The 13,834-nt window shown below is 43.8% G+C and overlaps 1 protein-coding gene across 1 annotated transcript in view; it reads right to left on the bottom strand.

Moving 5' to 3' along the window:
* Window positions 1-265: 265 nt before the first annotated feature.
* Window positions 266-13,834, bottom strand: part of LOC135073792 (A disintegrin and metalloproteinase with thrombospondin motifs 1-like) — a 60,758-nt gene continuing 47,189 nt past the window's right edge. Inside the window, exons 15-17 of the mRNA XM_063967971.1 lie at window positions 12,350-12,454; window positions 11,972-12,104; window positions 266-616 (exon numbers count right to left, since the gene is read on the bottom strand). Coding sequence (XP_063824041.1) covers window positions 329-616; window positions 11,972-12,104; window positions 12,350-12,454 — 526 coding nt within the window. The 3' untranslated portion in view covers window positions 266-328. The remainder of the gene's footprint in view (window positions 617-11,971; window positions 12,105-12,349; window positions 12,455-13,834) is intronic.

A 13,834-nucleotide genomic window follows, 5' to 3' on the forward strand; every position in this document is an offset into this window, starting at 1 on the left:
ATTGCTTTTCGCTTTGGTAATGTGACTCCAAATCTATCCCGAGCTGCGTCGACTGACAGAGTTATTGACATCCCTGCACGCGTTGCAGCAGTATTTTCTGAAAGGGGGGACCGCGCAGTTTCTCTTCAGCTCATCTGCAGCGAAATACTCGCAGTACTGGGTGGCGTCGGCGGTGGGGCAGCGACGCAGTTGGCAGCGCTTGATATTAAGATTTGGGGACCTATATGGTCTGGAGGCTAACTAGGCTACTGAGGGACTTGGCAGTGAAAACGGGCATAAATAATCTTTTAATTGCTTTTGCTTCGGTAATACGGTTCCAAATTCATCGCTATCCCGAGCTGCGTCGACTAACAGAGTTATCGACATCCCTGCACGCGTTGCAGCAGTACTTTCTGAAAGGGGGAACTGCGCAGTTTCTCTTCAGCTCATCTGCAGCGAAATACTCGCAGTACTGAGTCGCGTCGGCAGCGGGGCAGGCGGGCGCGCGGGCGGGGGGGCAGCGCCGTAGTCGGCAGCGCTTGCGTCGCTCGCGGGGCTTTGGACCGCAGTATAGTTCGTCTGATGCTGGACAGACTAGAGGGCGGTAGGATACGCCGCGGCCGCAGGTTGTTGAACACTGAAAAGATTGATTAGATGTTACAAAATATGTACCTACCTATGTTACATTTCATAAATAAAATATTCACCTAGTGAGGTACTCAAAATTATTTGGAAATCAAGTCAGAAATAAACACATTGTAAAAAAGGAATATTATATTGTTGGATGCTTTGTCGTAAGGTCCTATTTAGTCCACAGCATACCTAGAGTTAGGTATCTTAAACTACACTCAGCGGCACGGAATTTGGCCCAAGCCTAAACAACCAGATTTGAGGCCAAATTGGTGTTGTATACCTAAGTTTCGTGTGACATGTTAACAGAACATTTGTTTTTGTTAATTTAAGAGGCTAGATTTCTAAAAAAATGCGTCTGTTTAACTTTTTTGACTCTAGAAACGCATTTCGTTGTTGGAGCGTAAAGAGTACGGGTAAGTTTAAATTCGATATTAAATGTTGTAAGGGTTTGGCGTTTGGTTTTTTGTTTTTAAATTAATCTTAGGGTTATTCTCGTTTCCATAATTTGAGAATAATGCACATTACTCCAGCTCAAGTTGCTCAAATAGTGTTGCTTAGAAGACAAGGGCGTATGCAGCGGGAGATGGCTGAAACTTTCAATTTATAGCGTACAAACTTAAGATACACGTTAAAAAGGCATGACCAGACCGCCTTTTACACAAGAAGATCAAGAAGTCAGGAATTAAGGTGTAAATCAGCACGCGATGACCCGATTATCGTGCTTGCAATATCAAGAAATCGGGTTCTCACTACGTTTGAGATACGCCAGCGTTCACAAACAGCAAGCCCAGTGAATATCAGTGAGCACACAATAAGAAGAAGGATGGAGGATCATAACCTGCATACTCTGATGTGAACATAACGTGATCTGGGGGTTATCATGGACAGTAAAATGACATTTGTTCCACATCTGGATCACATCGTATCCAAGGCGTCTAAGATGCTGGGTTTCATAATTAGAAATGGTAGAGCGTTTAAGCGTAGTTCTACTAAAATAGCACTTTTCAATAGCTTAGTAAGATCCATCCTCGAGTTTGGAAGTGTGGTTTGGCGACCTCACTATGCTTCGCACATTCTACGCATTGAACGAATCCAGAAACGACTTGTCAGACACTTGGTATTCTCGCATTTTAGAGACAAAAGAAGGTACTCGTATAATGAGATCTTAACTGACTTGGAAATAAAAAGCCTAGAACGTCGTAGAGACCTACTTGATCTTTCTTTCTTTTACAAAATTATGAGACATCATGTGCGTAGTCCAACCTTGCTAGCGAAGTTTAACTTCAAAGTCCCATTACGAATACCACGTAAACCTATTGAACCTCTCTCCCGCCCCTTTGCTAGGAGCCAACTCTCCTATATGTCGGATCTGCAAGATCTACAATAAATGTAGTGGTCCCCTGGATGTGCATTTCATGTCCCTACCCAAATTCAAGGCTACAGCAACCGACTCTATATCATAATAATTTTACTTATATAACATCATTTATGCTAACTAAGCAGCAACTTATATTTCTTGCAAGCTGTGTATACCTCTAAGTGATAGTGCAATTAGCTTAATATTTTGCGTATTTTTTAACATATTGTGTATTGTTGTACCTATCGTTGGTGTACCTAATAAATAAATAAATAAATAATACTCGAAGACCAGCTCGAGGACCAGAACTTCTCCGATACCTTCGCGAAGTGCGACTTACGTTTTCTAGAGAACATGCAAATTGGACGTTAGACTAATGGAGTAAACTTGCAACGGGGCGTCTTAGCTAGCTCAGTCTGACACCCCGCTGTTTAGTACTAAGTCCCAGTTCGCTTTCTGCGATGAGGGATGTGTACTTATCCAGGATGCCTACAGGGATATTTGACCAAGGAAACGCACAATCAATAACACAATGGCACTTTATAATTCAGGTTCCACAATAGTTTACTTATTCTAGTTTCACTGACTCTAAATTACTATTATCTGAATAATGAACAAGTTATTCCACAATTGCAAATCTATTACGACAAGAGGGATAGCGACGCGCCCGGTTCGCGTCCCGAGACTAGTTTACGTATCCGCGTGAGGGGCGGCGCCCTGTGCGAGGTTTAGCGAGTGTTAGTTTGGATACTTATAACTAGGGGGGTAGGACGTGGTTCAATAGCTCGAGCCAGAGACCAAAGTCCTCTGATGAGTATGATACCACTGGGAAAGGGCGTCGGACCTACGTGGCGAGGGGGTATGAAGTTCAGGAAGGGTGGCAGCGGGATTGCTACCGCAGGTTGGGAGTGAGTATCACATGCACTACTCGGTAAGGACGAGAACCGATGGGCTATCAACGATAGAACGTCTCGAATCGACAATTAGATCACCGACCGAGTTAACGAGGTATCGAATCAAACCAGAGTCGAACAGTTAGGGTTAGTGGGAACAATGTGGATAGCTATTCGCTAGGGACTCTGTGCAATGCAGCCGAGGGAACGATAGACGCGCGCGCGAACGTCTGACTGTTGCAATGGCTCCCGAGCGAATGCTAGGCGCCCGCTTTTTTTTTTTTTTTTTTTGAAGGGACGCGCGCTGGTAGCTTGAGGAGCTTTTCCAGCTTCACCGGGCAGAGTGGCGAGTACAGAAGATACTCTAGCCGTTTGGCGATCGTCGGTGCGCGTGCCGACGAGGCCGAGTGTGGGCTTCGCGAAGCGAAGCCCAGGCTCGTCCGCGTCGGTCGCAGACCGACGTTCGCGATCGGGCCGTATCGAGCGCATAAGGCGCCCGATCAGTGGCGAACCCAACTAGAGGGTTGCCCACCGCGGTGTTGGACCAAAGTCCAGCCTACGGCGGGCTCACTCTAGTGGGCCCGATCGAGGGGACTACGGACGCGGCCTGAGGGCGCCACGGTAGGCTCGGACCTCGGCTCAGGCCGTGTCCGGGGGACGGATAGGGGAGAACCGGCCCGGTACATGTCTGTACCGTCCGAAATGGAAAGCAGGGCCTCGTACTCGCCTGCGAGTACGGTGTAACGAGCTACTGTGTTGTGGAGTAGTTGGCGTGCTTAAGGCAGTGATGTCTGTGTTCAGAAATTCGGTAATAGGATCGTCCGGGTCGTCTAGGACATGCCTAGGTCGTCGGTATTGGGCAGCGACATCTTTCTGGGATGTATACGTGGCGGCGCTAACGATAAGAGGGTTCTTGTGGTTGATCGCTTTATCAAAGTAGCGGCGAGAGGCTTCTTTCATAAAGTGATCAATCGATGGGATCTCGAAATCTCTATGGAGATTCGTATTACGCACGAACCACGGGGCATCCGCGGCTCGGCGTAAGAATTTGTTTTGGAGGGTCTGGAATTTCTTAAGGTCTGTGCAGGAAGTGTGAGCAAACACCGGACTGGCGTAAGTCAACACTGGACGGATGCAGGTTTTGTAAATTGTCAACTTATTTCTAAGTGACAATTTACTTTTCCTTCCAACTAGGTGGTAGAGTCGGTGGATGTAGTGGTTCGCACGGCTCAAGACGCGTCTGAGGTGCGGAGCGAACGATAATCTCTGGTCGAGAGTGACACCTAAGTACTTGGCCTCACTTTTCCAAGGAATAGTTTGGTCAAATAAGGTGAGATGGGTGGGGACATTAGGACGAGTGCGAACCGGAGGACGTTTCGCAGACAAAGCCCTAGAAAAGTACACTGCTGCACTTTTTTCGGGATTTACCTCGATACGCCACTTCCTGAACCATTCGCCTAATTGTGTGACTGCGCGTTGGAGCGCCAAGATGACGTAATTGCGATTACGTCCGGACTTGTAGAGTGCGGTGTCGTCCGCAAAGAGGGCTAAATCCGTATTCGGATATTTGGGGATGTCATTGACGTACAATGAAAAGAGGATGGGCGAGAGCACGGAGCCCTGGGGGACTCCGGCTCTTATGGGGCGGGGGGAGGAGAGGGAGCCATCTACTCGGTAACGAAAGGTGCGATTCGATAAAAAGTCACGTAAGATGTGCACGAGACTGTCCGGCACACCGAGTTTGTAAAGCTTGTAAATCAAGCCATTGTGCCAGACTTTATCGAATGCCTTCGCTACGTCGAAGAATAGCACTCCTGTCCCTACGGGTGGCTTAGCAGTGAGGCCGCTAAGTATGTGCTCCGTTAAGCGGTGCACCTGTTGTACGCAGGAATGTGAGGCGCGGAAGCCAAACTGTTCGTTTATTAAGAGATTATTAGAAAAAACATAATCTCTTAATCGAGAGACAATTATACGTTCGTATAACTTACCCATGGTCTTTAAGAGACTGATGGGTCTGTAGCTTGTGGGGTCAGCCAGTTTCTTACCGGGCTTCGGGATGCCAATGACTTCTGCCTCTTTCCACGCGTCGGGAAAGATGCAGTGAGACATGGCCGCGTTGAAAATAGCAACCAAGAGGTATACTAGGGGGGCGGGCAGGGCGCGTAAGACTCTATTAGAGATACGGTCCGGGCCGGGGGCTTTGTTGGGACGGAAACCTTTGATTATCGTTCGCACCTCGTCGACGTTGGTCGGGTCTAGGGTTGTGGTCGGATGGAGGGCGGCTCTACGTTCGACTTCGCTGTCCACCATGCGGAGGTGGGCAGAGTCTACTGGGAGGGTACTGGGGGAGCACTGTGCTTCTAGACTGTCGGCTAGACATTCGGCTTTGGCGTCGTCGTCAAACGCAAGCGTTTGATCGGGACGTAAAAGCGGTGGCGTGGACGCTACGGTGTCAGACTTAAAGGCTCTCGTCAACTTCCAATAGGCTTGGTGAGATGGGAGATTTCTTTAAGTAGATCATCCCACTGATTGTTACGGAGTTCCGCGATACGAGCCTTGACAGCGCGCTGTAAGGAACGTAGGCGGACTCTGTTTTCCTCGGTTGGATAAGCGTCATAATCGCGAGTGGCTGCGTTCTTTGCCCTCAATAGTTCTCGCGCGTCGTCCGGCAACCTGAGACGGTGGTTAGCCATCGCAGGCACTTGCCTAGACGAGTCGCCGATGGCGACCGAGATGTGACTAGTGAGCGCATCGATCGCGTGAATAGTTTCGTGAGGCGAAACTATATCGTCGGGGATTGAGGACAGTTGTGGGCTCTGACAGTTCCCAAGTTTTACCTTGAGTTTGTCCCAGTCCACAATTGTTTTCATAATGGGTGTAGACTCAGGAGAGCCTAGTTGTAGTACGACCGGGCGATGGTCAGAAGTGAGCGCGTGCATGGTTTCTATAGAGTGTAGGCGGAGGCCTATATTCTTTAGAATTGCCATGTCCAGAATGTCGGGCCGATGCTCGACATTGTAAGGATAGTGAGTGGGCGTCATAGGGACTAAGATATCAAAGATGAGTTCCTCAGAGAGTTCGCTTAACATGTTGCCATTGGCAGTGGATGTTACGCAACCCCAATGAGTGTGTTTGCTATTAAAGTCGCCGCCAAGAATGACTGCACTATTCATAGCAAAGAGGGCCTGAAAGTCGCTCCTTAAGGGAGTCTTGTTCGGGGAGAGGTAAACCGAGCCGATGAGGATGGGCTCGTGTCCAGTCATGGCTAGCCGACAGAGTGAGACTTCTAGGTTAGAGAGAGAAGGGGGATCGACTAAAGCACAGTGCAGAGAACGCTTATAATAAATAAGCGTGCCGCCGCCACGTGTGGGCCTATCGTGTCTAATGATATTGTAGTTCGCTATCCTAGGATTGCGAATAGAGGGTGTTAGGAGGGTCTCTTGAACCAGAAAGATGTCGACCTGGTGGTCGGTAAGGAACTGAGTAACCTCGTCCTTCTGCTGTCTAAGACCGTTAGCGTTGAAAAAAGCTAAGGTGATTGACCGGGGTTTGATCCTAGCGGTGGGATTAGCCATTACGGAGCGTGGAAAGAGGAGATAGCGTAGCAAAAGTCTACGTGTTCGGCGAGGATAGATAACCTATCCATGATGTTGCCTTCGCCATTAGTCGCGCGCAGTTTTGCGGCGATCACAAACATCTCGCCGACATTAATTTGGCCAAAGAAGTCTCTGACCAACTTAATGTCAGCCGCAGGTGAATGTGAAGGCTGGGGCATGGCCTGAGGGGCCGGGACTTTGTGGGCTGGTGCCTTAGGGGCAGGGGGACTTGGGTTAGGCGCCTGTTGGGTAGGTGCCTTTGGCGTAGCCTTAGGGGCTGGGTGGGGTTGAGGAGCCTGCTGGAGCGCGAGTGGGGCCACAGCTGTTTGGGTGGGTGTGGGAGTAAGGCAGGCAGCCTGGGTGTAGGCCAGAGGCCTAGCCCAAGCATTGGGCCTGTTGGGGCGGAGGCTAGGAGCCTCACTTGCTACCGCAAAGTTGCGAGTAGCATTGATCTGCCTGGGGGCAGAGGGGATGGGGGCACGCGGCTGAGTGCGTGGAGCCCGGGGACAACCGCGATAATTCGCAGGATGACCCTGGCTACCACACAGTATGCAGCTCGGTGGTTCGGTGGCTGTGGCCTTGTCACGGACACAGTCGGCTGTGCCGTGATCGCCTAGGCACTTGACGCACCTAGGACGGGCGTGACAATTACGGGCAGCGTGCCCGTAATGTTGACAGCGGTGGCACTGGCCGGGAGCGCCGCGCTTTCGGGGTGGCTCAACTTTGAGCCCGGAGATGAAGCAAACCGTTTTCAAATTGAAAATCGATTTCGCTTCGTTGGAATAGTCCAGTTAACGAGGTATCGAATCAAACCAGAGTCGAACAGTTAGGGTTAGTGGGAACAATGTGGATAGCTATTCGCTAGGGACTCTGTGCAATGCAGCCGAGGGAACGATAGACGCGCGCGCGAACGTCTGACTGTTGCAATGGCTCCCGGGCGAATGCTAGGCGCCCGCGGTCGCCGCCGTCTCTTATATTAGCTCGGTCCGTGCGGCGTGCGGCCGCGCAGCCGTAGGGTTGTCAAAATCTCCGTGCTCGGTGCTAGGGCTGTCGATGCGTCGCGGGGCGCGTCACAAACTCTTTATGAAAACTGTCTGTTTGCGTAGTAACTCTTCTCCGCACCTTCTCTATACACTTCCACGGCCGTCTGGAGCTCTTAAGGTGACTCTGCAATCATCGATCCATAGAACTTTACTCCATTAAAAAGGCATCAACCTATCTTCTTTTATATAAATCACTGGTCAGGTCTCAGTTGGAATATGCAAGTGTCATCTGGAACCCTCTCTACGCTAAATATGTAGATCAGTTAGAACGTGTGCAACGCAAATTCCTTAAAACTACTAATTACAAATGTTTTCATGCGAAGTCCTCTTATGAAGTACTGTTGCAGAAGTTCTCACTCGCGTCGCTCGAGGCTAGGAGACATTCTTTAGACCAAGGTGTATTGTTTAATATTTGTCAAAATAAACTTGACTGTAATGAACTAACTAATCAATTGCATTATCGCGTCCCTAGCCGGTCTCAACGTATCCGTGACACTCATGTACATCGTTTATTTATGCCCAGATCATGTCGAACTAATGCCGGAAAGCGTGCCCCACTTCATCGTCTTATGGAGTCATACAATAGGGTAATTCCAGGATACATGCCCCAGTGGGATAGGTGCCGCGATTTTAAGTACACTATGTTACAAGCAACTTAGCCTAAAGTTATAGTACGTATAATAGAAAGGGACCTCCCCGTACCACTTTTCGCCTCGCAAACCATCAAAGAGTGCGTTCGTTTAGTCAGTGAGAGCAAAAATCTTCCGCGGCCAGACCTTAGCGAGCGTCGAAATAATATTGGTAAGTATCTTTAAATGGATAATTTTTTTTTCAGCTGTAAAATGAAGCAGATTTTTATATAATTTGATAGACTATCTTATAAATTATACGGGATAGCTATGTTTAATTCGATTTTAGTGTTATTATATTTTTTATTAAAAAAGGCACCTATCCTGTGCTAAAAGGATAGTTGCCTAATTTTTTTTGGGTATAGATGCCCTTAGGGCCATGTCCCATGCACCTAGGGGCATCTATCCTAACCTGCTCTTTTAGTCACAGGTAGCAAGTAAGAAGAAAAAAAGAATGTAGTACGGCTAACCTTAGGAAAGTAATAAATAGGGTGCCCTTCTGATCGAATTACCTTTTTACCCGACTGCGCTAGAAGGAGTTGTAATATTTTTAATAAAAAATATTAAATTTCATGTTTAATTCATTTAATAACAAACAATCTTAAATTATAATACTTGGCTTGTTTGATTTCAAAATGCATTTGATCCTTAGAATTCAAAAACTATATTAACGAGTCATCTATCCCTGCATCAGGCATCTATCCTTTGAAGCAATCATACAGTGAGTCTTCTATCCCCCACATTAGGCGTCTATCCCACTTTTTAGAGGTCAATTAAAATGGTATTTTCTCAGAATCGGTATAACTTAAACTAAAATAATTATAGTAATATCATAGACGAAAGACCAAAGTTTACAGATACTAAGGTCAAATTGTTGATAAAAACTTACTGACTGAGTTACAGAGCTGTTTCAAAAAGTGGGCCATCTATCCTGGACTTACCCTACATATTTTGCAGATATAGATTTGTTTAAACTTACGCCAATAGCTTTTAAAAAGGAAGTACGTCTTAAATTAGAGGAATTTATATCTTAATTTAATATACTTAGCTACCTGAATTAAACCTAAGGATTGTAAAATTTATAATTTTATAATTTTGTTAAATTTAGTATTCAAATTTTGAACAGTAAACTTAGTGGATTTTCAATAGTAAAACTGATAGATCTCATTTAATTAAATTAAATTCATTGTTTAAATCAGAATATTGTTATAAAATATTATTATGCTGTGTTAACTGTCTGACTGTTTATATAAAAAACTCTGTTCACTTGGAAAATTCCAATTTAAATGATTTGTGGGAATGAATAGAGGTATCCGTGGCCGTGGGCTCCACTGATTGTTCTGTTCATTTCCATAAATCAGCTAGTAGTGCAAAGAGGCAAGGCATGTTTGTAAGATGGGGATAGCGGTGCGGGTTGTACAATAACTAAATGTCTATGTATAACTTTACTGCATATCTGAATTGTACAATTGTTTGTTATCCTAAATAAAATAAAATAAAATAAATAAAATAAATTAGCCTTTCGTCCAATTTGCATGTTCTCTAGAAAACGTAAGTCGCACTTCGCCAAGGTATCGGAGAAGTTCTGGTCCTCGAGCTGGTCTTCGAGTATGCAGGTTATGATCCTCCATCTTTCTTCTTATTGTGTGCTCACTGATATTCACTGGGCTTGCTGTTTGTAAACGCTGGCGTATCTCAAACGTAGTGAGAACCCGATTTCTTGATATTGCAAGCACGATAATCGGGTCATCGCGCGCTGATTTACACCTTAATTCCTGACTTCTTGATCTTCTTGTGTAAAAGGCGGTCAGTCATGCCTTTTTAACGTGTATCTTAAGTTTGTACGCTATAAATTGAAAGTTTCAGCCATCTCCCGCTGCATACGCCCTTGACTTCTAAGCAACACTATTTGAGCAACTTGAGCTGGAGTAATGGGCATTATTCTCAAATTATGGAAACGAGAATAACCTTAAGATTAATTTAAAAACAAAAAACCAAACGCCAAACCCTTACAACATTTAATATCGAATTTAAACTTCCCCGTACTCTTTACGCTCCAACAACAAAATGCGTTTCTAGAGTCAAAAAAGTTAAACAGACGCATTTTTTTTATTAATCTAGTCTCTTAAATTAACAAAAACAAATGTTTTGTTAACATGTCACATGAAACTTAGGTATACAACACCTATTTGGCCTCATATCTGGGTGTTTAGGCTTGGGCCAAATTCCGTGCCGCTGAGTGTATGTATTATAGCGCTGTTGAAGTTTAAAGTAATTAAGTCTCTACTAACAGACAGGTCTCGAGATCACAATAGTTACATCTCAATAGACGAGACGGTATTATCTAGATGAAATCCGACAATTTGAGAGGAGACTGAAACGAAAGCAAATAAACTTTTTAATTAAACTTTCGTTCTAACTTTCTTTCAAAATTTAGATCTTTGAGAACATAAAGTGCTAAAGTGGAATTGAAATTACGATTCTAGCGGTAGAGTCACGTTGAGTCAATACAATTATCAGACATGATAGGTTATTTCCGAAATGTTAGGGCCCTTTTCTGTGGCAATCCAGTTCTGCAGGATCCAGTAAATGCATGAAACTGGACTGTCGTGTAAACACATAATGTGTGTTTTTGAAATTCGTTTTTTTGCGGGACACTGCAGACCGAATGATCGTTTGAATTATTAATATTAAAACAAACACTCTAAACGGGATTCTAAAAAAAAAATCAGTTCCTGCAATAAACGGGATATTATTATCTCCGTGGGAAAAAGCCCTTACCTGGTTCCTTCAAACACGGAAATGTATTTGTTTTGGAAGTCCAAATACGTCTATTTTGGAATCTGATTGCGGTGGGCGTTGATTACAGCCATTTGCCCGCGGGGTTCGTTAGTCAAACGCCGATCAGTGAAGCAAGATAAACCGAACACAAATATGAAAAAGTCGGAACTCGAAAAGTCGAATGAATTTGTGGAATTTATCAGCATTAATAAAATGATCGTCACCATTCATTGAACGGTGGTAATAAATAGCAGTTACTTTATGACTTGTGATTCTCATCGAATATAACGATACGTTGGAAAATCATATTGATATCAGTATGGTCGTTAGGTACTAGGACATTATTTTGAAATAAACTGCGAAATGTTGTCAGTAAAAACAAAAGTAGATATCATTATTTTCGTAAAAAACATCTAGGTTTCACAAAACGTCTTTGCCCAACGGAAAAACCGTACTTACATAGAATCAAAGACTCAATAAGCGCTCAACAGGCCTTTCAGGAAAATCGATTCGGTAATTAAACTTGATATCGTCGGAAAAGGCTTTTAACGTGTTTTCATAGAATTTTGAAATGGAATATGCTTTCTGTTTGTAAATTAAAATACAATGGCAGATATCTAATATTGTGTTATGATTTCAATTTTCGCCATGATGACTAAGTACCTAACTACAAGTTAATAAAGGCCCCGTTGCGGTTAGGTCATAAACATTTAATCCATCCCAAGCAGAGAAGGCTAAGTTAGTCCCTGGGGAAAGTTAACTGTCATTAGAACCGCAACTAAGTATCACTTAATCCACAGTGTTTATCACAATAACATTTACTTAATGGTCAATTGTCCTCTAGTTTCTAGTGTAAAGCAGAGGGCTGTAGGTAAATCATCATTATCATCTCAGCCATAGGACGTCCACTGCTGAACGAAGGATCCCCCAATGCTTTCCATGTTGCTCGGTTGGTAGCGGCCTGCGTCTAGCGCCTTCCTTTAAACTTATCTTTCTTAATTCTATATAAACTTAGCTATAAATGCATAAAGTACAAGTAACTACTGCTACTTATATTTACCGGAGTCCAGGCCATCTCCCGCCAGTAGACCGGGCATGGGATCCTGTTGCAAGGTTGTTGCTTTGCAGGTTTTTCTGAAGGACAGAGCGCAGGTGACACACTGTGCCTAATCAGTTCCATTCTTGAAGATGTCCTGTGAGAAAATAACAAACGAAGTTTAGTTGTAGTACAGATATTGAACCTACTACAGAAATAAGTGAACATTTGACTCCCCAACTAGTCTGGCCAGAGCGTGGGGAGTGTAGGCATACTCCTTCCTTTTGCCTCTGGTAAATTAGAAAGGGTAGGGTATCTATAGCCCTCCTGCAGTGCAGATTAAATGACCTGATCATGAAAAAAAATATATCTATAAGTTCCATTTACGGCCAAATTACTCACGTGAGGTTAGCTGGTACGCAGAAAAGTTGCCTCTCCTGCATACCCTCGGTTCCACAAGTGGCGCTGCATGTCTCCCATTCATCGGGAATCCATTTGAACTCGCAGCTGTCAGAAAATAACAAAACCATGACTAACTAATAAGATATGACCAGCTTATGTGTTGTATAGTTTTAAATTCTAAAAATTTTCAGAGAAAAAGGGCTTAGGTAAGGAATTTAACTTAAAGACAAATTCATCTGTAAAGAAAAACAAAAGATATCAAAATACTAACTATTCTTGTAAAGGCGAAGGAGAAAAGTATGTTTAGTTACTAAGGCGTTATTGTTAATAGGGATCAATAACCTTGAGGAGTTTGGGGCCTCTTATCGATTGAACCCTTACCAAAGTACCTAACTTGAGAATCAAACGTCTAAGTTTAGCCAAATATGCCTTTGATAAATTCTGCAATATCACAAGACCAATTAACTGTTATGAGCGGCGTGTTATGAGTTAGTACGAATTATATTATTATCTTCTAAAAATAGTCTTAGTTAATTTTCTTGGAACGAAAGCATTTAAGTAAATACTGAAATAATTAAAATTTGTTGAGTTACTTGTGCAGATTTGAATAAACCTGACTCAAAGTAAAAGTAATTAAATAGATCTATGTAGATAAGACCTTCATAATTCACACTAACTTTAGGTTTTCAGATTTAGGTCTGCGGGAGGGATACTTATTAAAGTAGTTTCCGTTTCAGTTCTATTTGTCATTGTCTATCAGTCCCCCATCCCGTAATGAGTAAAAGAGATGAGAGAAAAATATAAACGGTGTTAAAAGTCGCCCCGATGACCCGTGGTCTACGAGACAGGTGTAAGTAACCCCTCATTCTCAGAAGGCCCTAGTAATATACTTACATGATATGTAAAGAGGAGGGATTCGGGAGAAAACCTAAAAAGCTTTCGCAAACAATAAATTTAATCATGTCACTTGATTCCTTTATTAAATATTCAGGATCGAATTTCGTAGAATGAGATCTTTCCTGAAATTTCCAAAAGCGAGTAATTTATGGAGCTCAAATTGAAAAGCGTTGTCGGTGTCTGAGCTCTAGCAAACAAGTGTGGGTATTAATACAATTAAATATTAAGACGGGATCGATTCTATGAGTGGATCGACGCGGGTGTGAAACGAACCATTATTCACTATAGATTAGGATGTACTTACTTTTAATTAGCTCATAAAAGATTACCAGCTTATATCGCTTAAATACTTTGAAAATATCTGTAATTCTGAGGAAAAGATTTTGCTATAGCTCTTCCGTCAGCAGCACTGCAACAGAAATGGCAAACTACGCCACCAAAACTGACTGAAAATTTTAACTGAAATCTGCGCTAGGAAAGCACCGAAAAAAGGCTTGTGAACTAATATTATTAATATTTTTGTACCTTTTTGTACAATTTAATGGTTTGTTTCATGTTCGTTCGTTTCAGCGAAATGACATCCACTGC

Source organism: Ostrinia nubilalis, chromosome 8 (genome assembly GCF_963855985.1).
Source record: "Ostrinia nubilalis chromosome 8, ilOstNubi1.1, whole genome shotgun sequence".
Taxonomy (NCBI): domain Eukaryota; kingdom Metazoa; phylum Arthropoda; class Insecta; order Lepidoptera; family Crambidae; genus Ostrinia; species Ostrinia nubilalis.